This window comes from Pavona decussata, unplaced genomic scaffold, assembly GCF_977016875.1.
Source record: "Pavona decussata unplaced genomic scaffold, jaPavDecu1.1 SCAFFOLD_102, whole genome shotgun sequence".
Taxonomy (NCBI): Eukaryota; Metazoa; Cnidaria; class Anthozoa; order Scleractinia; family Agariciidae; genus Pavona; species Pavona decussata.
The window spans coordinates 2,581,394-2,606,398 of record NW_028145517.1 but is presented as its reverse complement, the minus strand read 5'-3'; the positions used below and the strand labels follow the sequence as shown (position 1 = coordinate 2,606,398).

Sequence of the window (25,005 nt, the reverse complement as noted above, 5' to 3'; positions counted from 1 at the left end):
TTCAACAAAACATAAACGCGAATCTGCAGTAAACGCAATTCTAAATCGTTCTAATGAGCGCGAACGCCAAGCGTCCAGTCAGCGCAGCCAGATAACCAGTCAGGCATTATTGCATCTCAGGAATAACAGACAGTCTTTCAGGAAACGTATGCTCGCAGAAAAGATAACTGAGCGGGACGACGGCATGTGCGCCAAATATATAGGATATGAAGTGCAGTAGAAACTCGAGGTCTTTACCACTTTCAAAAAATTTCCGGAAATTCCGGTTTCGATGTAAATGAAATACTTCGGCACGTCCCAATGGAAAATTTCTGGGAAAAATGGAAGTTCGAAACAGGAAGTCCCGCTTTGTCGTTTTCCCGGTTGGGACGTTCCGGAATGCGGAAAATTCGTGTTTCATTTGCAGGTTTTGGCATTTTGGACACCAGTTCCAGGCGTTTGGCTTTCATGGCCATGTCAAGTGCATGTTGTCTCGACAGAAATGTCAATTTATTGGGGTACCTACTAATAAATTAGAACGTGGATTGTTTAAACAAACCACGTTCTATGCGAGCAGAAATTCTCAATCGAAAAAAACGGAAGTTGAATAATGAAAACCGTGATTTCGTCAAAAACACTGTAGTTAATTTTGATGCGACACCAAAAGGAAAAAAGGGACTAATTTAAGAGTCTTTCTCTTATTGCTTTCTTGTCTTCCTTTACCGTTTATTGTGAAACCCGCAAAATAGGATAAATGTCTCGAAAAAAAAATTAATGTATGGAAAAATTACCGCAGCAACTACTGTTTAGCTTTTGTGAAAATTTGTTGCCACAATAAATAGCTACCTGCTTTTAAATACGGCTGGCTGCTGACTGTAAACTTAGCGGAATGAAATAAGATACTATTATTTTACATATTAAACAGAATCCAGATTTTGGGTTAATTTCCACCGCGTTGTTCTGTTCCTGTTCTTCAACTTCCTGTTGATTGGAAATCACGCGGACACGAAATTATCGATACTTGAAGTAGCTTTTGCTTTAACCTCGGGAAGGCCTGGGGAAGAGATGAGAAATTCAACATGGCGGACGTAAAACCGTGGTTTTACACCATAAGAAAGCACAGAAAAAAGTCTATTGCTGCTGCAGTATTTGCTGGTTGGCTGATGACTTATGGAGCTAATAAGTATAGGTAGCATTTTATTGCCTTAAACTAATGAAATTCAAACGAAATATTGAGGAAATTGTCCATGCTTTTCCATGAAAGTAAATTTGTTTGCTACCCTGCTGTGGCCGTCTTTTAAGCTTAGATTGTATGTGTTGCCTTTACAGGGAGTACATGATTAGACGAGAATTGTGCCATGAAGCGAAGGTAAGATATTTGCGCTACGTTTCTTGTACAAACGCTTTCATTCTAAATCTCAAGTGAAGTTGTACTGAAATCCGACACAGTCAGTGTAATTTTAATCTTGTTTTCCTCCCAACCAAGATGGTATGGTTGGAAGTCGTGACACAATTTGATACGTTACCTATTTCTGGTCATTAACCATGTGAGAATTGATCTCTTTTTACAGGCTTTTGGTGACAAAACATTGCCATCCCTAAAAAAGCCAAGAAGATTAACCTTGTTTTTCAATCCAGCATCTGGAAGGTACAAAATTTACCATAAATTCCAAATAACAAGCCATCCCAAATGTATACCCATAGACTCAGGGCTGTCATTAAGCTTTGGAGAAGCTGTCTCCACAAGGAATTAGTAGCTGTTCTAAAACGTCTCCCGTTTTTGCTGTAGCTCCTCCTTGGAGACCCAAAATAGGTAAGTTTACAAGAAAGAACAAGCTTGTTCGTTCTTGTAAACTTACCCGTTTTGACTTCCTCCTGACCAAGCTATCTGCCCCTGGGTCTCCAAGGATGGCTGTAGCTTATAGTGACATAGGCCCCAAGTGACCCACGCCAGGCAGGTCTGGCCCACATTTGAACGTTTAAACCCGCTGACCCGCCTTAACTGAGTAAAAACCCGCATTTGTGTTCAAGCTCTGAATTTTTGATAAAATCAGCCAATTCCTAAAAGAATCTTAATTTTCATGCCATGATTCCTACAAATGACAAATAAATGGCTTGTAAAACATGTTGAAAAACTACATGAATTGCATGAAATGGCCATTTTAGAGACCCTAATTTTCAAAAATTTCTGGGGGGCATGCCCCCGACCCCCCTAGAAGCTTGCGCCTTTGGCGCTCGCTGCTAGCGCCTGCAGCGCTCTTAACAACATACATGACCAGCATTTTGGGTTCTCAATCTTGGGGTCTGTGTAGTGATTTTCAAACTCTAAGTAGCCGGCTATCTTCTCTGTAGTTGATGACTATGATAGGCAGCTACTGGCTGTTAATGACAGCCCTGTGGCTCATTATCTCAAGCTGTTTTTATGGTCAAACCCAGGCAGTTTTGAAATAGCAAAATTCTCTCCATTAATGTAGGGCGAGCTAGGTATAATAAGACTGACTTTCAAGCAAATTTTAGCCCAGGACTAGATCTAGAATTTTATGTTGTTAATTTTATTTACTAATAAATTGTATGTCATATTCCAAGACTCAAACAAATGGTACATGTTACTAAAGGTATTAACAGATCTTTCAAATCCCTAATACTTAATGAACATGAATCTCTCTTTGCTCCCTTCTTCCCCTATTTTTGTTGTAATTTGACACACATCTTAAAAAAAGTATAGTGTACTACATAATAATGCCTTAAGTATAGTTACAATGACATTTCTGGATTGATTTTAGTTCAATGACCAACATTACAACTATCTATCATTCAGATGTAGACTATACCAAGAACTCTATTCATCTTCCTTTATTTCATTTTTTGTTTTATCTATCTTCTTTTTCCTAGTGGAAGTGCTGATACTCTTTTAAAGAAAAATGCTGAACCTATACTTCATATAGCAGGCCTAGATATTACCATTGTTAAGGTACTTATAGGAAATAAGTGAAATGATATTTAGGAAAGTTATTAAACTCACCACCAACAGATGATCCAGCTTGAGAAACTGGTAACCTAGAGAGTTAGTGGGGGGCCTCGTACAATTGGGAAACACCAAGAGGTATCCAATAATTGGCAACTCTGCAGTTGGGAACCACCCCTGCAAGCAAAGCAGCCACCACCAGACACCGTCACACTGATTTTATTTACTTATCTAACCCAGCACTTTCCTGAAATCCCCCAGCCAAAATGTGGGTGCATGTGGTGGGGCAAGAATCTGCAACGATTTGCTGCACATTGACAACAAATGATCACTGAAGATTAGCTAAATTGCAAGCTAAATGTATTGCACAACTGGAACCTGCCCTGGTGGGACCTATGGACTGCCCCATAGATCACGAACTACCACAAACTAGACTGACTGCATTGGCTCAAGCCTAACTTTGCCTTTATTACATTTAGCGACATTACAATGCCACCTCAACATATAGCAAATTATCAATTATTATTTTCCTACTTATACAGAATGTGAAGATAACATCATACGCACCACAGTTTTCTGGAACCTTTTCTGAGATTTGTTGTTATTGTTTTTTTCAGACAGATTATGAAGGGCAAATTAAAACCCTAACACAGTACATTGATCCAAAAACAGATGGAATTATTGTAGCAGGAGGAGATGGCACTCTGCTTGAGGTCAACGAGCAACATTTTTTGTGACTGTGTTTAGTTTCATGAAAAAGATCAATAGGTTAATTCTTTGAATTCAAACTCTCTTATTCATTTCCAAGGAGTTGGCTAGTGTGTCTCTATTCAAACTGTGTATTTTTTCTTGTTTGTGGCTGTAGGTTGTGACTGGATTGTTAAGAAGGAGTGACCAGGTAGATAGAAACAAGTGTTTAGTAATGAACTGTCAATTAAAGTAATACTGCCCAAAAGTACAGTGTATATATATGTTGTAGTTCAAATTTGTCCTTGGTTTAAATTTTGTCTTCCTATTGTTCTTGGGTAATTGGTAATATGTGATAAAATGAGTTTGAAACAATGGAAAGTAAAATTTAAACCAAGGATAAAAATGAACCATAACATATGTACTGTCAAACAGGGGAACAATTTTCCCATTGATCTGGCCTCAGGTGTAACTCTTGACTCTTTCAAGAGGCACATCTGTGAAATAGATTATTAGGACCGTTTTAAGATCTGCCATTCCCCAGGCGTACAAACTTCACACAGATGCCATGTCCTAAATCCTTATAGGTGTAGAAATGTGGCTCCAGAAAATATCCATACCTACCCCATAGAGGATCATTGGAAATTCCCAGGGAGGGGTGGGAGGGGGTCTCCAAAGGCCAAGTTTGTAAAAGAAGTTTATAGAGAACATTAAGGAGAATATTTATGTTGATACCAGGGCTTAAAGGGATTTCAAATAGCAGTAGCTTCAAGATATAGATTGTGGGTATCCAATGGAAGGATCCCTGTTGCTCTCCTTGAGTTTCTGCATGTAAGGAGAATAACATCAATCTTTATGTTGTCACTACTTTTAGGAAGAAATTAGCAAGATTCCCATTGGAGTAATCCCTCTTGGAAGCCATAATTCCTTCTGTAACAGAATTTTTTCAAACAAGAATGTCACAGAAGCAAGGTTAGTATTGTAACACAGACAGTATTCACTACGTGTTATACTGAGGGGTTTAGTGATTGCCAAAATGTTTACTTGGTGGAGGTGTTGAGAGACAGTAATAAATAATGCACCCTACAGTGTAGTTGCTGTATGTTACAGAGATCAGAATTGATCACAAGCCAGATGTTGAGCATCCTCGGAGACCCAGGGGCAGTCAGTCAGGGGCAGGCGAAATGGCACAACAAAAGTTTCGTCGCGCCATTTTGCCCCTGACTGGAGGTGGAGGTGGAACAACTGGAACAGTACAGTTTTCAGAAACTTCGTCCTGGTTGCTGCAATGTCCTATTTTTATTATATTTTGACTAAGATATACTGTAAGCCAATTGAAGATGTATGATATGATCTGCATAACCTATCAGCTTCTACAAACACTAACATATATTTGTTCAAAATTGTCTCTAGGACAATTGGGAATGCTGCATTGGCCATCGTCAAAGGATACATAAAGCCAGTGGATGTAATGGAAATCAAGGTTAGTTTTGCTTCCGTTATGCACAGCTTGTGACTCTTGAACACTCACTGAAAGCAAAAGACTGTTCAACAAAGGCAGGGGAGTAGCTGTAAGTAAAGATTAATCTAAAGGAAATAAGTTGATAGCTCAAATTAATCATTATTTTTTTGTCTCATGATTGTGTGTCATAGGTGTTGATCACTTGAGATAGTGAAAGCCTCAAGATAGCTGACCTATCGAGTACACCCTAATAATCATAAAGTGAAGAATTAAGAAATAATTAGGGGTTTTTTTCTACCTTTTGCAGTGGGTGGGGAAGGGTCTAGGGGAAGGGGAGGAATTTATGGCGAGACTGGTACCTCTAGGGGTGTTTGTCAAAAATTCTTGATAAAAACACTGTCCTGTGATTTTTACATAAGAGTAGCCTGGGTTCATTTTCATGCTGTTGGCAAGCTAAATGTGGCTATCTTGTTTGTTTAAGGGTGATGAGGGTCGCTCCACTTTTGCTCTTTCCAAGCTACACTGGGGTGCCTTTAGAGACGCTAATGAAAAGGAAGATAAGTATGTACCACTCAGCAGGTTTGAGTTGATCATAACAAGTGTTAAGAGGTTTTGAACATGACTATACTGGCACCAATGCAACAGTGCAAATGTAGCTCATTTCTCTCGTGTGGCTCTGTATTATTATTACAAGACACTGACAAAAAAAAATCTCATGTTGGTACCAGTCACAACACCAGTATGTACACCCACTGGATCAAGATTCTCATGCTTTTGTGAAAACTCATCTCGACGTCATGTAAACATGGAATGACATGGCCTCAACTACTTCATTTCTGAATTCAGTTCATTTCTCTATGAAAATGGTTAATACGAACTTGTATCATGTAAACACCAGTTTATACTTTAGAAAATAATGACAAGCATTTTCTAAATGGCTCATATCTCTTTCAACAGGTTCTGGATAGTGGGACCTTTAAGAAGAAAGTTGTCTTATCTTGTAGCAGCCGTTAAGGTCTGTAAAAGCTTTCCATTTTGATGTTAGCTGTCTTGTTACAGGAATAAATTATTGTTACTGTAGTTTGTAAAACATAAAAAGTCTATTAAGAGGGCTCAGGCAAAGAGAATGGCTTCTCTTGAACAGTTTGCTCAATCTGTCTCATTGGACTTGAGGTTTACATGTATCTTACCACAAATGTGTACTTTGTAGGACTGGCCTCCACTTGTCAATACTGTCCTCTCATACCCAGTGAATCAGTCAGTACAAAATGTGTCAAGAGGCATGTCCACTAGCTTACAAAAAACAGGTACATCCCACGTCTTGGCAGCAGCCAGCTGCGAGAGCACCATCCAATCACAGCAGAGGTATTTTGATGCAGAAGGCAGCACCGTAACTGATGGATGGATTACTACTCCCGTTCAAACATTTGGCTTGACTGTGGAACCTTTTAGTCAAACAGGTTTGCAGGTATGCATGGAATTTAGTGTTCTGGCTATCCTCAAAGACCCAGAAGCAGATAGTCAAGATAGGGCAAGGATTTCTATGTGAAATTAGCACACATTGTAAACTGTTTCTGGTATGGAATTTGTCTGTGCAATCTTTATCCCATCTTGACTACGTGCCCCTTTATATCTAAGGGTATGTTCTAAAGTAAAAAACTGAATGGTCCTAAACACATTTGCATGACATTTACATAAATTAAGATACAATTAAATAATGATTTTAAAAGTAAGTTTTACATACATACAAGGAAAGGTAGCAAGCCAGTAGTTGAAATGACAGTCATCAGTAAGAAGCCATGTGGAATGAAGTCAATGAGTTGAACCGTCAAACAGACATGAAGGCTAGAAATCAAATTTTAAGGTGATGCAAATATGTTTTGGCAAAATTAAATAGATTGATTTCAGAAAATTACTTACAGAATGCAAATCCTTAAGTCCAGTTAGAGGGTATCTCTGGAAAGAGGCTTGTGGTAAATTGAAGCTTCAAGTGGAACAAAGATATATCCAAGGACTTTCATCTGGGTATCCTGCACGGCACACCATTCCATGAAAGTTCCCATCAGTCAATGCCCAGATATAACTTTGTTTCTGTTAAATCTGCAGAGTGACAGTTTTCTGGAGGTAAAGCTCTGGCCCTCAGACTTCACAAAGACTGAGTTTATTGAAACAGGGTCAGTATGATATCCTATCATATATAAGCTTCCTAATTTAGTTCTATACTATATTCATTCTCCTTGTTCAATGGCTACCATTTCTCATTATTGTGTACCATTGGGGTCCTATTTGATCATCATCTTGAACCAATATCAACTGTCTGCTATATCACGCATCTATTTACCTGGAAATAAGTAAGAAGAATTTTGAGCTTCGTCTTTAAACTGTCAAGAGACACCCACATTGATCTTTGCTGTCAGTTTTGTATTGTTTTGTGTACTAAACAAAATGCCTGGCAAACAGAATCATCCTTGGTCCATTGAATTCCAATTTTCTTTTAATTTCACTGCAACAGGTGGAAGATGGAAAAAATGGAAAAAGAAGGCAGACACAATCAGGAAGATAACACAAGTAATAATGAACAATAATTATTCATTAATAATTATTTATAATGATCAAACGTTTATCACATAATTCATGCTCTGACTGGTTGCCTAGCTATTCTCTGTACATGCTAAAAGACTTGCCAAAAAGAAATGCTGTGCTAGCAGGGTAAATGCTGGAAACGTTATGACAGAAAATATAAAGTTCTACTTGTTGGAATATTTTCCCTTTTTAGAGTTAAAATGAACTTGAATGACATTTGGAAATGAGGGTTCCTTGGTTTCTAAATCCCCCATCACTTTTGTATCCCTCTGGGAATGCAGACGAGGATGTAACACGAAGATTATCAGTTTTAGTAAAAAGGAGTCACTTACCAAGTAGTGCAGTGATTCATTTTCCAAAATACTCTTGAGTAGTTACTGGAACTTAATGCAAGTTTGAAATTTACCTTACCTAGGGCACAGATGTTTAGTGGTTAAACAGCTGAGACTGGAACCAAAAGACCACAAGGTAAATGGCCCTTTAAGCACTAAGAAGGTCTGTTAGTTTTTTTACACTGTTAGCGCTGTTGTATGTTTTCATGCAGAGGCACATAGATTTCGTGATTCCTGAAAGTGACTTTCCATCAAACTGTTTTAAATTGGAAAAAATCAGAGTGTAGTTGGAGAGAAGAGTTTGGTCTCTACATTGTCACATGGTTTGCTTAGATAAGTAACTTTGCTGCACATCGTATCGCTTCATCCACCTATAAAATATAGACACCATTGAGACCATTCTGAGGTTTATTCTGTGATTGACTAACATTCTATCCAGTGGGGAGTAGTAATACTCCAAGTCACTTCATGCTGGTAGCCTGTGATGGACCAGCGCCCCGCTAAGCTCTGGCAACGTGAGTCACCTGTGGCTTGTGTGCATCGCTACCCTTTCCTGCAACTGGAAGCAGAATATCATAAATTAGAATAATTATAGAAGGACTGGGGCTGGGTCTTACTGAGGACATCTTTCGAACCAATCAAAACCTGCTTTAATTAATTTATATATTTTTTTCGTTCTAGGTCTCGTGGTTCTCAATTGATGGCGAGCCATTTGAAGCAAGGTCAATAACAATAAGCCTTCTTCCCAAAAAACTTCACTTTTTCTTCAATCCAGACAAGATTCAGGAGAGCTGATTGAGAGTTTGTCTTGTTTATCGATGTCTTCGTGCCATGGACGTTCAAAAGTAACCCAGTCGGATGAGATGAGCCATAACAACAACGTTAGCTTCTTCTCAGAACTGCTTAACCAAGCAAGACGTGAGAGAGATGGTTGAATTTTTGCTTCAGTTATAGCTAATGAAGGATGTGGACAATGATCAATGACAGAATGCTCAGAATGGGTCATCAGAATGGCTATCTGTTGTCAGCAGCATAACATAAGAAAACATAACATTTTCGGAGTTAGCCCAAGCTAAACTTTCTAACATTGTTGTACAACATTTCTTGGTACAGCATGTTAGATGATGTGGGACGAACATTTTTTGTGGTATGAATGTTTTGCTTTTTTTACCGCTCATCTAACATTGATACACAGCAAATGTTGGATGTTTTTACAACAATATTAGAACGTTTATCCATAGGTCACGAGAAGTCTTTTCTCTGACGGAAAGAAGAGCGGATGTAACACGCACAGCGCACATCGTGCCGCCTCGTGGGAGAGCATTTTTGCGCTTGCTCATGTGTTATACTCGCGATCCTATCTTTGATATTCTTCTACACTAGTTATGCAATGCTTTCGAGTGGTATACCGTGAAATATCCCACGAGTGACTTGATTTTTCTTAGTATACACACGAGCCTTTAGGCGAGTGCGTATACAAAGAAAAATCAAGTCACGAGCGGGATATTCACGGTATACCACGAGAACTCTTTGCATAACTAATTTATCCCATGCCACTCATTAAATTAACACAAAACGTCACTCTTTAATGCTTTAACAGCAAATACAATCAGTGAAAGAATATTCAACAGATTGCCAACGTTTCTTGAAAGTACATTATTTTGATCAAAAATTAAAAAAATATTAATAGGTACTGCTCATTTAATAAATAAAAGCCTTGTAGGCCGCGAGAAAAGCCGGGATTTTTTGGGGGATTTTTTCGGGAATTTTTCTGCATACCGCAGAATATGCAACGGGTTTCTAGCTTTCTGATTGGCTGTATTCTCCATGGCATGGGATAAGTATGAGTATCTTTGATACTCGCGATCCTGTCTTTGAAAGAAGTTAGTTTGCTGGGCCTGGAGACAATTGGAGAAGGGAGTTAGTTTCTGCGTCATTGAGGAGTAGAAACGAATGTTTGGTTTATCAACAGAGTTGTTAATTAAAGGTAAATCGGCCACCATAAAGAGATTTGAGTGCTGACGTTCAGAGCGAAACGTCAAAACGCTCGAACCGTCAGCACTCGAATCTCTTTACGGCGATCAATTTACCTTTAGCTATCAACTTTGTTGATTAAACCAAACATTCGACTTATATTGGGAACTGGCTAAACTGACTGAACTGGTATTGGTGCATTTTTCACACTGTACTGGTAAAAACCGCTAGTTTTATGCCATGTAAATAGGTGGGAAATGTAATATTGAATATGCATTGCGTTTATAAATGAAAATTTGAAAATTTAAAATGAAAGTTATCCTTTTAATGGTGACAGGCGCCTCTCTGTCATTCTGAGACAAATTCAAAGGTGTTTTCTGCAATGTTGATGGAATGTTCTTTTTCCTGGCTGAATTACTAATAAATGAAATCAAATGTGGAGAATGTTAGTTTCCAACAAACAAAATTTTTATAACAATAAAACATCAAACTTGAAAATTTGTAATCGCCTCGTCATTGGTACAGCAGAACTATTTACACTCATATTTTCAGCAGGCATTTCTGTTCCGTTTTTGCTACGTTTTCTTATTTCTAATACTTAGGCCCAGTTCAGACGCCGAACTTTTCATGAGCCGAACTTCATTCAAATTAAGGTCGGCCCAAATGGCGAAACTCCCGCCTTTTGATCATGATTCAAACGGCGAACTTAATTTACTTGAAGCAAAGCATGCTCTCTACGATAGACAGCATCTGAAATACGTTATAATAATTTATGCATTAGGTTCCGCTCATAAAAAGTTCGACGTCTGAACCAAAGCCGTTCCAAAGCCGATATTCCCTGCTGAGCCAGGCGGGAAGAACGGCTGAGCCGTTCCAAATCGAGGCAGCCGTTCTCAATTGAGTCAGACGCCGAACTCTTCATGTACTTAATTCAAGGCATTAGGTTCGGCTCATGAAAAGTTCAGCGTCTGAACTGGGCCTATGTCAGTTATTAAAAGATAGTTTAGACGGTGTTTAACAAAACCACGTTCTAAGTCATTTTCAATTTTGCCAGCAGTCAAATCTAAACATTGTCTGCTGCTAACGGTAACAAGAAGGCTTGCATCCCAGACTAGAAAACCTATTTATCTACGTAAAATAAATCACTTATAAACAGATTTGGAGGTCCACTGATTGTCTTAAGCCGGGGCATAAGTTAAACTCTGTTTAAATAACTGACCCTTAGTATTAAAGTGCAGATGAACCGTGCTTTACGAACACCCTTTTCGTGCGGGCACCTCATTATTATGGACAAATTTTTTGTCCCACTCCATGCATTGAATTGAGTTGATTTCCTTTCTCTCGTTCTAGAATTATTTTATAGCTTAGTGAAGGTCTGGGGAAGTGGTCAAAACTACTATACTCGAACAGGACCCACGAAAACCACAAAATGAATGGTGGTGTCTTTATTCGGCATAGCCAAACGACGATGAGATTCAAACCTCACTTTTCTTGTTTAATCTAGCAATGCTGACTCTTGCTAGCTGAATCTTTCTGTGTCAACTCAAATTTTGCAGCCAAGAAAAAATTTTCAGATAGGTGGTGTCTTCGATAACCCCCAACCCCAGACAAGGCTGGCCTTCTTCGAGCAAACTTGTTATGACCAGTTTCCCTAGCCGAGATTAACCCGCTTTTGGAATAAGTACACTTCGTAAAACTGGCACTTTTTCTGTTCCCCACGGTGTCCATAATGACGGGGGTTGATTGTGCTTCCTTTTCGGTATTAAAGTATATTTTGGGAACCTTTAAAGTATTCACTTCCCTCTAAACTACTAAAGGGGTGGAAAAAGGCAGCCTGAAGTACCCCTGTCGGACGTTAGAGCGGTTTTCAATAGGCCATTTTCATGATGGCGTCATTTGACTACAACTACCAGAATTCATTTCGTTTTCCTTTTCAAATTCAAATTTTGTAATGCCAGTGGAGAGCAAAGAACAATAGCTCTAGTTAGCATGAGAAAATAAAAAACTGAAGCTTGAGGATTCTGGTAGTTGTAGTCAAATGACGCCATAGTGAAAATGTCCTATTGAGTGTCGAAAGTAATTGCGGGTTTGCTTTGGTTTTGCATTACTACGCTCTGTGATTGGTTAACAAAACTCGCGCCACTTTCTCAACCAATGGGAATCCAAACCAAAACCAATCGTGTTTTGGCCGCACGCGTTTTCCCGCGCTTGGCGCCAGTTACACGTATTTGCTTCGAATTCTGATTGGCTTGTTGTGTTGTTTACATCTGTTGGGATTGGCCTGAGTAATTACTTTGGTTTTGGTTTTACGACACTCAATTGGAAACCGCTCTAACATAAAGACCATAACCATGTCCATAATAAAAAACCTAGCGTTTAAAGTCAATAGAAATGAATTCTTTGTTTGAGGAACATTCTGCACATAAAATGGTTTTCGGTACTTTGAGGAAAAGGGTCTGGCCCAATTTTAATCGCTCTGTTATGTTAACTCAGTCGTCTTTCACTACACCTGTTTGTGGTAACGAAAAATCCGCAGTAAAAATACTTCGCAAGAAATGTTACACTGAGCGTTTTATTCGTGCAATTTAAGGGACCGTTCATTTTTTATGAGCATGGGGGGGCTGGTGGGATTTGGTTATTTACCACTACGAAACTGTATGACCCCCCCCCCCCCCCCCTAGCATGCAATTTTTTTCCACATGGCCCCCCCTCAGCAGAAACAATTTTTTTCTGATGACCCCCCCCCCCCCCTCCCGCCCAACCAGAAACAAATCATACTCCTAACTTTAACAAAACGCTTATGTACTGTTTATATCAAAGATAAACGTAATTGTTACTGTGATTTCTTTACAGTACTATTAAAAAGTTACCGTTCTCTGCTTAGGTAAAGATTTCTATTGTTTAAAAAAACGTTTTATAGATAGCAACACGTTTACGACAACGGCAAACCCTAAAATTCCATTTAGATTCTCAAATGAACTAGAAAAATTAATCAAGCAAATGGTTAACGTGAAATAACTCCCCTTCGAGTAGAAACAATTAATACACGTACAGATCTGACTAACAAAATACGGATCGAAGCATACCAATCAACGATTACGAGTCATATTAAACAGAAAAAAACAGCGGACACACAGATATCAGGCGCGTAGGTAAGGGTTAGATAGGAGTGTTCGTTGAGCCCCAAATCTTGCTGAGCGCTGGAGGCGCTCTTACTAGGGGGGTCCGGGGGCATGCTCTCCCGGAAATTTGTGAAAATCTAGGTTCCCAGAAACCTCATTTCCTGCATTTTTAGACCCATTTTAGGCGAATCACAAATTTGTTTTACAGCAGCTTTTTAAGCTATATACATCATTTCTGCGGCATAATTGTTTCAACTTAAACAAGAAAGTTCAATGTACATTCCTCGCCCTGCCAAGTTCTGATAGCTATTCGATCTGCTGATAGTCATACACCAAGCTGGTAAACTGCATCATTCTCGGGTGTAGGCCTTCGAACAAATTGACTATCTCGTCAAGATTGACAGGCATATCATATTTGATATGCATTTAGAACCAGGGCGGACATTCTACTCTCTCGCATGGTACACCTCATGTAGTTGTTCAACCTCCTCATTGTGCTTTTTCTTCCGCCAGTATTGATCTTCAAAGGGGGTTCGTTCAAACCCCTCGAACCCCCCCCTCCTACGCGCCTGGATATTAAAGTACTGCTATTAACAATGACAGTTACAAGCTTTTCTGAAGATGGCCTCTGCTCAGATTTACCGTCAACTGAAGTCACCAACAACAGTTCTATTATTAAAAACTAATCTGGATGTTCACACTAGGCATACTACTGAGTCTACTGATACTCCTGGGTTCAAATAATTTACCAATCAACAGTCTTTATAAAAGTGAGTACTATTAAACAGAACATTAAACAATCTATTGATATAGTTCTGAGTACAACCACTTAATAGAAAACTACTCCCCCACGGATGATTCAATAGTGAGACTGTTACGTTTTTATATTGATTTGAACTTGTACAAACATAGGTGTCTACTTCAGTTTATATTCATTATTGCTTTTCCAACAGATATGCTTCATTTCCTCAGTTGTTGTTAATATGAAATGCAGATTTCGACCTCAGTATGTAAAACAAAATATATTCAATTTCTTCATCTGTTTCTGTGTTGAGCCACTTTCAATTTCCCCTACTAGCCAATTATTGCTGGTGACCCCCCCCTCTTTCACTCAATTTTTTTTGGTAGCCCCCCCCCCCCAAATCCCACCAGCCCCCCCCCCCCCATGCTCATAAAAAATGAACGGTCCCTAATTTGTGCCGAATTTTGCTGCAAGACAATTTTGCAGGGAAATGTTCGTCCAAAGATTAAGAGCGAAAACTCGACTCAGTTATTCAATTCAAATGAACTTTTTTTTTCTGAAAAGGGCGCTAATTACAATAAATAAGCGATATGATGAGCAACAATTCACGTGCAGTTCGTGCGTGCAAAGCCATTGTAGTGCGTTGCGATATGTCGTGCGTTGCTACTAGTAATTAATTCAACCAGCCAATCAGGGAAGACTACGGAGCACGTGGGATGAAGTGGCGCGCTTTCCAAACTCGTCGTTGAAACTCGTTCAAATTTATTCAAATTTGTCTTCTTTGCCACACAACTCAGGCTGCGGTGAACGGAAACATGTCCGCCTTCGTTCGCCGGAATATCGACGGAAACAGCGGTAAAGCACCGTGAATTCAGCAGTTCATTTGAAGACTAATGTAGAGAACGATAACAGGTTAGTTAAAGTTTTCGCATTTAAACATTTTGCGTCGTTCCAACTTTTTCTTTCACACATGCATGCAAGTCAAAGAAAACTTGTCAGATTTGCTTCTGTGAATTTTTAATTTTCTGCGGCTTGTTTGTTCAGTTCAGTTTTTTATTACAATGTTTAATGTGGACATTTGTAAGTTAAAGTTTAATCTTTCTTATTCTTTGCAGAAATTTCAAGAGCAAGAGAAAAAACTCAGAGTTTATTAAAAGTGGCCGTACAAAGCACATTGTCTGGTCGGCGCTTGCGAACAACAACACCTTCTCAAACAACAAAAGTACGCTGTTTTTAAAGCCCTAGAAATTTAAAGGTAAGTCTTGTTCTAATTCTACTTTCAAAATGAAGAAGTATGTTTGTTTTCATCGCTTTACGTCCTCAAAAAAATTAAAATGCAAGAATTGACGCTAAGCAGTGGTTTAATATGTACTAAGTGAGCGAATTTGTTACGGAGCATTCGCCTGTAATTTCCTTGGAAAAAAAGGCAACTTCATTTTCCAAATGAAATGCTGAAAGTTAAACGTAAGTGCACAGCGAGGGCTTAAGAACTGGGGAATGGTTTGAATTATCTGGAAACAGTGTGATAACGATATATTGAAATTATGTTTTGCTCCTAATTTTTAGTTTTCTTGGCCTCCTGAGTAGACATCACAGCGAAGTACATTGCTGCTTCAACATTACAGTGAAATATCCTGAATATCCGTGGCTCCAATGCATCCCACGTCAGCACACCCAATGGTCTTCACCCATATGATCAGCTCCAAACCCATGGCACGCAAATGGTCATGCCCAGTACCACAGTACGCCCAATTGCCATTTGCTAGAACCAAAGCTAGCACACCCAGTTGCCAGCGTCAAAACCACCAGTGGTTCCCTATTGGCCAGTTGTTCGTTCAGCCACTTCAGACTTACCTTCAGCCTCTCCTCAACCAATCAAGGCAAAGAAAACATCTTCAATATGGGCAGGAGCCCATTGGTCAGTGTTTTCCTTGTGGGTTGGGAATGGGGGTTAAATAGGAGCTCTGGATGAACCTTACAAAGCACACTTCAGTTATACACACACGTTCGGCCAGAAGTCTGCGGACTTCTTATTCGGCTTAACTTAACTGTAGTTTAATTAGTTAATGGGTCCCCTGGGTATGGTTCGCGCGCCTCCCCTCAGACTTCCTGTGGGTTGGTTATTCGGCTAGTTATCGGATTTTTTTCATTAGTGATTTTTTTCTCCAAATTATTCGTCTTCTGTTCGATGTTTTTTCGATCGATCGGCTTCAACGTCAACTTTTTTCGGAAACACTTCTCGTCATCGTCATCATCGTCTCCGTGGCGTTCTCCCGCTTAGTTGTGCGAAATTCAATTGATCTATCACGCTTCACTTGACAGTCCAAGCGCTGTAAAAAGTGAGGCTTTTCATCGTAAGGTTCAACCAGACTTTAATTAAGAAGCGGAATTTAGTAAACTGGAAACGCAAGGCCATTCAACTGCCGTAAGGAGCCCTTATTTGGCCACTCCTTACAAGTTTAATGGTTTCTCTAGTTACAGGTAGGTAGTTAGCCAGGCTCGCAGTTTTGGACGGCTATTGTCTTTCTAAGGCGCCTAGTAATTGCCAAGAAAATTATCGCTATAGTATTCAGGGTGGTACACGCAGGACATAATGAATAAAGACGGTAGCCTAGCGCCAAATTTGCGAGCGTAGATCAGTTCTCAGGAAACTCTTGACTTCATAACCCTATTCAGACCAGCTTTTTGCTTTTTTTTTACCTACTAGAAGCGCTCCCCCCCTCCCCCCACCCCCTGCATTTCTCCGGTCTGAATGGGGTTATAGTAGTTAGTTGGGAATCGTGGGACAATGCACTCCCCTTAATTTAAATCGTTTAAGAACTTAGCCTTCGAGACAAACCTACCACGGAGAATCATCACAGCATCTGGAGCCTCACCATAGCCAGCCCAACAGCTAGCAAATATCTAGATAGTACAGTAGTTTCAGGAGTACTGTATAAAGTGACAGGCATTTAGAAGGCTTTTCTTGCTATGGCAGCGTGGACATTGAGACGAATACGAAAGCCAATTCGTCATAAGCGAATTCACGTATATCTGTTTCTTTGTTGATCTTGCCTCGTGGGAGGAGTCTTCTCTGCAAATGAGAAAGGCCTGCATTGCACCTTGTGGGCGAGAGAGCTTAGATCGTCTACAAATCGTAGGCGTATGTAGTCTTCACAACCTATGGAGACTGGTATGGTACGAAACGTCCCTCAGACTTCACTGGTCCTGTACTGGTACTACACTGGCACTGTATTGGCACTGCTTTGGTGCCGGCCGGTCGAAGAAAGAAGACCAAAGATCATCTCGCGCCATGGGTAAGCTTATGAAGCTAAGGCAGTCAGTGAAAGTAGACGAGGTAGTTGCCAAGACGGCGATGGAAGAAAACGACCAACTAAGGATCCGGACCTGAATAAGGTAAAAATGATATCCTTTGCACTGTGAACGTATTTGACAACTCCGTACCACATTACGTTTTCCTTTGGTTTTGCAATGACTTTTTGGCTTGAAATTAAAAAGACTCGCGTCCATCCTGAAGTATTATAGTAGCTGTAGTCAAACTGCCTTCTCGTGCAAATGGTTTTTTCCTCTAATTACAGTACTTAGGAAGAAGAGAGTAGACATTGAAGATAGCAGATAGCTGTTATAACAGCTAAATCACAGCTGTTTAACTTGAGTTGCAAGGAAAGCTTCAAAGTTGGCACGCGAGCGAACTAAATTTAGTGGAAAGGGAAAAGAGTTTCATGACATTGACGCAAATTAGGGTTTTAAGAGGATTACAATGGTGCGCTGAAGCTATTCCTAGCAACGCATGTTAAATTTGCTGTATTGTAATTAAGTAATATCAAATAGTGCGTTTTTTCGCGATGGCGTAATTTGGATACGACCACTGCAATTTCATCTTTAACCCGAAAATTACTTCAATGAGTCGATTAGAATTTAGAGCTGTTTTTTTTTTTTTTTTTTTCGTTTTCGCGCAGCCTAAGAGGGATAAGGCCTTAGACAACTTCAAAAATTCAGCCCCATTTATTGAATCCCGGTAGTTGTATTCGAATGAAGTTGTCGTGAAAACGTGCTATTGACCGGCCGGCACCCGTCCCAGGTAAGACCTAACATCGCCCGCCTTCGCTCCAGCTACGACAAGAGATTGCAACACAACCTTGGAGGAGAAGCAGCCAATCATGCACCCTGGCATGAGGTACGTGGGTTAACCACGTGATACCGCCACGAAGCTGTACCACACTGGAAGATAACACCAGTTCCCAATCACTGCTGGCTAATATAAGAAAAATCGTCCGTGTTACTAAACAGTATTTCCGAAACGTTTCGCCGTAGAAAGCACTGGTTGGGAATGATGTTATCTTCCATTTAACGATCGGTCCGACTTTCGATTGAAAATTTCGAAACTTTCGCTCTCATTCGGCCTTCGAAAATCTTTTTTTCGGCTTTTCGTTACGATTCCGATCAATTCGGCTTTCGGCTTCGTCAGTGCAGAGTTCCTGTGCTGCACGCGCAAGCTTGGTATCGAGTGTCTCGATAGCAAGCCACAGCTGATCCCTGCGAAACGTCCAGGGGCCCTAGAGTGTTCTATTTTCTCGGGGTGTCACGTTTTACGGGCACAGGAACACTCTTTGGTTTTCCTGGACGCTAAATTTTTCATGTAAGAGCGCACCCCGTCGCATGTTTAATCAATTAGGTCCTGTGGCTTGATTAACATTACTTTAAGCAATTATGTAACTAATATACTTAGGAAAATAAAACAAAAAACTGTGTCTTGTGTCTTTATTTTGCGTCTTGTGTCTTTATTCTTAAACTGCGCCCAGTTAATTAACTAAACAGTACTAACACAATAATTTTATTTCAGGGACAATACTAACCAAATGATTCAGTTTCAGGAAACATACGACGATTTTTTTCTTCAAAAAATAGTCAACGTCTTTTTTTGCCAACAACAGCTACGACATTCAATGGATGCATTCGGTTCGGTTTTAGGAAACAAACGACGCTTTTTTTTTTCTTCAAAAGAGTCAACGTCCTTTTTTGCCAACATCACCTACGACATTCCATGGCTGCATTTGGTTCGGTTTTAGGAAACAAACGACGATTTTTTTTCTTCAAAAGTCAACGTCTTTCTCGTCGACAACAACTACGACATTCCATGGATGCATTTGGTTCGGTTTCAGCAAACAAACGACGATTTTTTTCCTTCAAAAGAGTCGATGTCTTTTTCGCCGACAACAGCTACGACATTCAATGGATGCGCTTTGATTTGCGACTTTACTATGAAAGTCGCGTGAATGTAATAGCCATAAAATGGCACTTAATTTCTTGAAATAAAACTCTGAAAAACAAACACAAGACTGGATGCGTGTTTTTGTCGTGTCCTTGTGTGGTTTATTAGGCAACTAACGTTTTTTGTTTCAGGCCGAAAATTCAAATCATCTGGATTTTGGAGACTTCAGAGTACTTCAGTTTTTTATCAGTCGCAGCCATCTCCACTTGCTGGGGCAGTTCCGAAGACGTCCACCGAATTTTCCCCTTTTTCCTTCTCCATCCAGCGTGAGTGACTAATCTCTTTTGGAATGCGAAATCAAGACGCGTTAAGTCCACTTGCGGCGATCAGAAGGATTACCAAGTTCCTCCGACAGAAGAATACAGTCAAGACGCAAAAGACGCCGGCCCATAATTGAAGGTCTTCCATGCGTGCCACCATCTTTTCTTTTGATTGTAGAATCCCAAGGCAGAGAGATCACCAGTCCTTGTCAGTTTGTCATTGCATAACACACACACTGACGTTGAGCTACGTTGTGATCACGGCATCGAACCGGCGAGAGAGGTGAGCCACATTTTTTCCCTCGTTTTAACAAATGATACTCTGCACTCTTTCAGTTCCTATTCCGTGCGACGTATGTTTGCCGACGGCCACTTCTTGAACCCTTTTTTTATCAAGGCTAACACCGAGCAATTCAGATGGCTTTGGAGCATGTACACAAGACTGTAAGTATAGCACATGAGCAACCTTGTGGTTTTGAGACTCGATCATTACACCGGAATGGATGACGAGTGTTAACGAGTCGTGCAATCCAGTGTATGTAGGCCAAACCCAAGATAATTAATTCGTTTCTTCATTGGGATTCAAACCCAATGGCCTTAGTGGAGCGAAGCAGTTTATCAGTATTCTCAATTCAATAGCTGTTTAGTTCTTAGAAACTCCTAGAAGCTAGAATCTCAAGAATACAGACCGCAGGCTTAATAGGATTCCAACCCAAGGTTCTGTGATGACGTTCAGTGTTCCATTAAATACGTTACCTCTTACAAGACGTTGGAATGATCTCGGAAGCTGAGATAATTTTCAATCAAGTGAGTTTCAAACCAAAATGACCTCTCTGGTATTGATTCAGTTTTTTACTAATTGTGCTGTGTTACGTATGACATTGAAAGCAGGTCGATCGACAACCGCTTGAGAGAGACCCGTGAAGCTTCGGTGAGACTTTATTTGACACCCAAGTGATCATAATGGTAACTGACTCGTTTTCTATTTGTGTTCTGGTGGGTACAGGTAAGACGGCTTAACAAGATGAAAAGCCCAGACCATGATAATGATAATGTTTATTTGTACTTTTTTTCTATTTACATGTTGATTATTACAATCTTTTTGTGTTGTTATATAAACCAGATTCGGTGGCTTCAATCAATGAGATTCAAACCCAGTTGATCTTTCTGCGTCTAATGTACCTTTCTGCTTACCGTGTTGTGTTATTCAAGGAAACTGTAGGGATCGAAAGATCAGGACATTGCTTGTAGCCTCGATGGATTCAAAGCCAGCTCGTGCAAACAGGTTAAACATGCTTCCTACAAGCTAGTAATTTCAGACCGGAAACTGGGACAGGATTCAAACCTGTTACCCTTACAGCCTCAGTCAGTTAAATATATAGTTTTGCTAGTAGGACACCGAAATCGGACTTCTAAGTTTAACAGGGAATTAATTTAATCTGCTTCTAGCAGTTTTACTCTTACAATAACTTTTTCTCTAATTGAAGTTTTGACCACGCAGAATTTTTCAGGATTTTCCAGGCAGTGTCACCATTTCGCATCCCTGTCTTCGTCTTTGAGGGACTTTCCTGCCAGTGTTTTGAACAGCTGTATGCCGTTCCGTGGCTTCATGGTGTTTTAACTACAATTCCAGCTAACAGTCAGCCCGCAGACCTACAGTAGTGGACGTTAAGAAGAGGTGCGACAAAAACAGCAGGCCAAACGTGCTTTAATTGTGGTATCCGTGAAAATTTCTACTGTCTATCAGTAATTGTCATGTGTTGTCACACGTCAGAAGCCTGGAATAAATTTCATCTCGATAGGATAGGATATGATCTCGGTGTTTAACCTTGCCAGTCGAAAAAATAGACTAAGAAAACAAGATATAATTTGTACTACCGGGGAGCTGGTTAAAGGCAATTGATTACATGCGGGGTTTGAGTTTGAGTTGAGTTTGAGCTCGAGGAAAAGTTTTCACTTTTAGGTGCAGTGTATGAAATTATAACTTAATAAACAATAATACTTCGAATATGTCGGTAAACAGTATCCATAGCCCTTAAGGACCTTAGGCTTGCATTAAATCAGCAAGGTGCTAAATTCTAAATCTAGTAAAATCAGTACTAGGTTTAAATACACTAAATTTAGATAAGCGTTAGGGATAAAATACTATAAAACTAGGCCAGGTTTTCAAACTAAAATAAACGTTTGACTCTAAAGAATAAAAATTTAATACTTAACCTCTAAGTTCTATTATATTATAAAATCGACCTCGAACTTAACTCAAACTTAAAACTCAACCTCATAAAATGACCAATACCAGCAGAATTTTTGGGGTGGGGATAGATTATTTCTATTTTTGTCGCAATCTACTATATCACAGCCTATCAGAAATATTTCACTTGCATTTCACTTTCTTCAGGCTACTAATCTGCAATCTCGCACCCAGAGTCTTCAGGCTTTTTGGTCAGCGGGGCAACGCCGGGAAGACTCTGGGGACATCGAATTTTATTACCGCAGGATTTCTGCGGTAAAACAATGGAAACCGTTACGGAACAGCCAATCAAAAACTTTGAATTTTTTCGATGTCCCCAGAGTCTTCCCGGCGTTGTCCCGCTGACCAAAAGGCCTGAAGACTCTGGGTACGAGATTGACTAATCTGTGAATATTTTTAGTTGCAATTTTACCAGGTTGTCCTAGATTCCATGTGTTTTCACGCATCCATCCAAGAGATGGAGAGAGACTCCTGCAGGGCGCTGAAGTTACCATCTCATGATGCTGAGGTTTCTATCGATGACTGCCTGCCGGTGTAGGGACGTCCCGTCCCGTTCCGTCCCATTCAGTGTTAAAAATTTTGCTTAGAGCACTCCAAGCAGTACAGGTTTCAGTTGGTTTGAGTTCTTTACATTTTTGCAGATACTAAACTGTTTATCTTTCAAGTCAAATTTTTTCAGGAAGTTGTAGGAGTCGCGCACCTGTGCATCATCAGAAAGCTGAAACAGCTTCCAAGAACTCCGCCGTCCCGGTTTCATGATCAGTTGACCCAGTCCTATGTTCCTATACACGACTACTGACCTACCAGTGTATCAACGTCCCGCTTCAGTGTTGACGCAGAACCATTCTTCAGAAGCATGGCCAAATCTACAGACTATACAGGCTATTCACAGGACCCACCTGAGAGGATGACAGCAGCACTCAGGAGGTGCCCAGTTCCCACAGTCCACTGAACGCGATGTAGCTATTTCTGCTGTCTACTTCAATTCACGTGGTGAGTAATTTTTGTGCATCAGGTGCAACTAAGTTCGTCACAGTATGAATTGGCCTCACATATAGTACAAGGTAGATATCTAAGTCAATCAGCCAATTAGAATTAGGCCAAAACTTTGTAGTAAGTGGTTCTCGCGTTTTTTTAAGCGCGTGGCGCCAGGTACGTACAATTTGGAAAGAGATCTATTGAATTGTTGTGTTTGTGTACCTATGTGTGATTGGCCAGTTGAGTACAGCTTGGGCAGGTTTACGTTTGTTGATTGGAAACCACGCTGAGTTTCTATTTGAACTTATTTTCAGGTCAAGAATGACGTATGTTGCTGCGTGACATGATGTGGTGGCGTGACATGACAGTGCAAACTATCCTGTTGCAGTTGTGCTGTCGTCAGTTTGCTGGCTGATCTAGATTTACATAGGCATAAAGGTTAGTAATTAAAAACATAGGACCAAGTTGAGTAGCTGTTTGTCGTTTTAAGCAACTTTAAGCAGTTGACATGTTTCTAACTTTTAAAAAGTCACAATTTTTTTTTAATTTCCTGGACATTTCAGGTTCTAAACCAGATGTAGTACCTGTCCTGCTGGTCGACTCAATGCCATCACTGGTCGTCACTGAAAGTCGTTCACACTTAGGTTAGTAATTAATTTTCTTTTTTAGCTATACTTTCGAAAGATATGAAAGCCGCAATCCTTTCCACCAAAGCTTGATAACGCGTCAATGCCAACGAATTTTAAAAACAAACCACGTTTGTGATAATCTCGTATCTCGTAAAGGGAGAGTAGATAATTTCAAGTTTTTTTCAGGGGTTAGAAAAAGTGGGCAATTGGCGTCGTTGGTGTTGATCTCTACAAACATTAGCTTATTTGTTTCTGTGTTCTTCCTTTTAGAAGAACCGGCCATCATCGCATGTCGTATCATGTCTTTACGATACAAACCATCAAAGCATCCACAACGTGTAAAAAAGTACATGCAGGTTCCAGAAGCCTACGTTGCGATACCACATTTCACGTTTTGATTCAGGCGTTTTTTCACAGTAATATACCCAATCATTGTTCTGGCAACAACCAAGGATAGCTGTATTGCTAACCACGGGATTACAAACGTTTCTTGTACAAGCTGTTACACAATTCTCTGTTGTTGTCACTGTGTTAGTTCAAGTTCTTGTTCTCTCTTCAATCAGAAATACCGAGGAGAATAAAGCTAACCGAACGTGGATCTCTAAACGCCTTCGCTGATTTCCTTACTTTTTTTACTTCCTCACAGAAGAAGCTAACACCACAAACTGTATTTTCCTTATGATCCAATCCATACCATCACTGGAAGCATTCAGAACTGAAGTGCACAACCTGTGTTGTTTGTGTTTCAAGAGGTAAGCAATTACATCTCTTTGAATGTTCAACTTCCATTTTCTCCTTACCGTTAATCGATAGGTTGTCAAGACGACCAGTATCGCGAACAAAAAAAGGAAATCATTGACCAACAGGCTTACATGATGCATGGTTACCGGAAAGAAGTGTATACAATCGTTTAAGAAAACCTTTTATTGTAGGGAAAGGAGGGAGTGCACCCAAATAAATCGATAGAAATAACTTACTGCAAGAAGATAAGCCACGAACAGGAAGGTTTTAGAGACCTATTTTGTTAGCGTTCTTCAAGTATAGAGGGTGACCAGGGATAAAGCACTAAGTGACATTCAGTAAAGGCTGCAAACGTAATTTTAATTGCCAAAACAAATGTGATGTGGTAATTCTGCAGGCATCGCAAATTAACTTCACCTTTCTTATTTCGGGTTTGCTCTTTTTAGATGACTCCGTAAAGAACATTACTCGACAGTGTACAAGGGACAAGTCAAGGAAGTCGTCGTCAGATTATTGTGGATTAACTTGCCGCAAATGAGAGGAGAGGATCAAGCTGTTGGAATGAAAAACACCAACTAGCTAAGACGAGTTTACGCTGCAAAACAGTTAGTTTCGTTTGTACAGAACGCACGCGGTGTTAATTAGAACACAACGTTTGGAGCTAGTGAGCAAAGAGTCTCGCGCGCAACAATTCATTTCGCTTTACGCTTTCGGCTCTTTGAACTCGCGCTCGCACTATCAATGATTTGCTTCTCCTTTTGGAAATTCGCAGAGAAAAAACGAATGGCTGTTTTGCAGTTTAAGATAAATTAATCTAGAGTAACTTACGTAGAAAACCTTTTTCTCCCAAAAGGGTTCTGTGAGTGACTATCTCTTTCTAGAACGTTTACCGGCCACCTAATATCTCAGAGAGCTCGACTGATGAAAACATTTCGCTTCGAGTTTTTCTTCTTCGTGTGCAAATCAGCCCGAACAACTTACTTAACAACTCGATTGATTTAGCGTAAAAGAGTGTATTGGCCTTATTA

General features: G+C 40.0%; 1 protein-coding gene and 2 long non-coding RNA genes across 3 annotated transcripts; all 3 read left to right on the top strand.

Moving 5' to 3' along the window:
* Positions 1–1,038: 1,038 nt before the first annotated feature.
* Positions 1,039–10,487, top strand: LOC146471618 (acylglycerol kinase, mitochondrial-like). The gene is made up of 15 exons (XM_085120138.1): positions 1,039–1,168; positions 1,309–1,348; positions 1,551–1,627; positions 2,872–2,950; positions 3,562–3,657; positions 3,810–3,842; positions 4,506–4,603; positions 5,045–5,114; positions 5,575–5,654; positions 6,051–6,108; positions 6,304–6,561; positions 7,200–7,267; positions 7,606–7,661; positions 8,092–8,144; positions 8,690–10,487. The coding sequence occupies exons 1-15, from the start codon at positions 1,059–1,061 to the stop codon at positions 8,801–8,803; spliced, it is 1,290 nt and encodes a 429-aa protein (XP_084976264.1). The 5' UTR covers positions 1,039–1,058; the 3' UTR covers positions 8,804–10,487.
* Positions 10,488–14,622: 4,135 nt separating this feature from the next.
* Positions 14,623–17,452, top strand: LOC146471617 (uncharacterized). Its single transcript, XR_014866684.1, has 3 exons — positions 14,623–14,758; positions 14,962–15,101; positions 15,413–17,452. It is a non-coding gene; the product is annotated as an uncharacterized LOC146471617 (long non-coding RNA).
* A 4,535-nt stretch (positions 17,453–21,987) lies between these two features.
* LOC146471616 (uncharacterized) lies at positions 21,988–23,603 on the top strand. Its single transcript, XR_014866685.1, has 4 exons — positions 21,988–22,622; positions 22,922–23,045; positions 23,171–23,251; positions 23,507–23,603. It is a non-coding gene; the product is annotated as an uncharacterized LOC146471616 (long non-coding RNA).
* Positions 23,604–25,005: the final 1,402 nt, after the last annotated feature.

Bases quoted from the DNA above. Each gene is read 5' to 3' on its own strand.
- LOC146471618 (XM_085120138.1), top strand. From the start codon at position 1,059: ATGGCGGACGTAAAACCGTGGTTTTACACCATAAGAAAGCACAGAAAA. The intron at 3,843-4,505 runs GTAGATAGAAAC...CACTACTTTTAG, and splicing joins TGTTAAGAAGGAGTGACCAG to GAAGAAATTAGCAAGATTCC. The intron at 8,145-8,689 runs GTAAATGGCCCT...TTTTCGTTCTAG, and splicing joins TGGAACCAAAAGACCACAAG to GTCTCGTGGTTCTCAATTGA.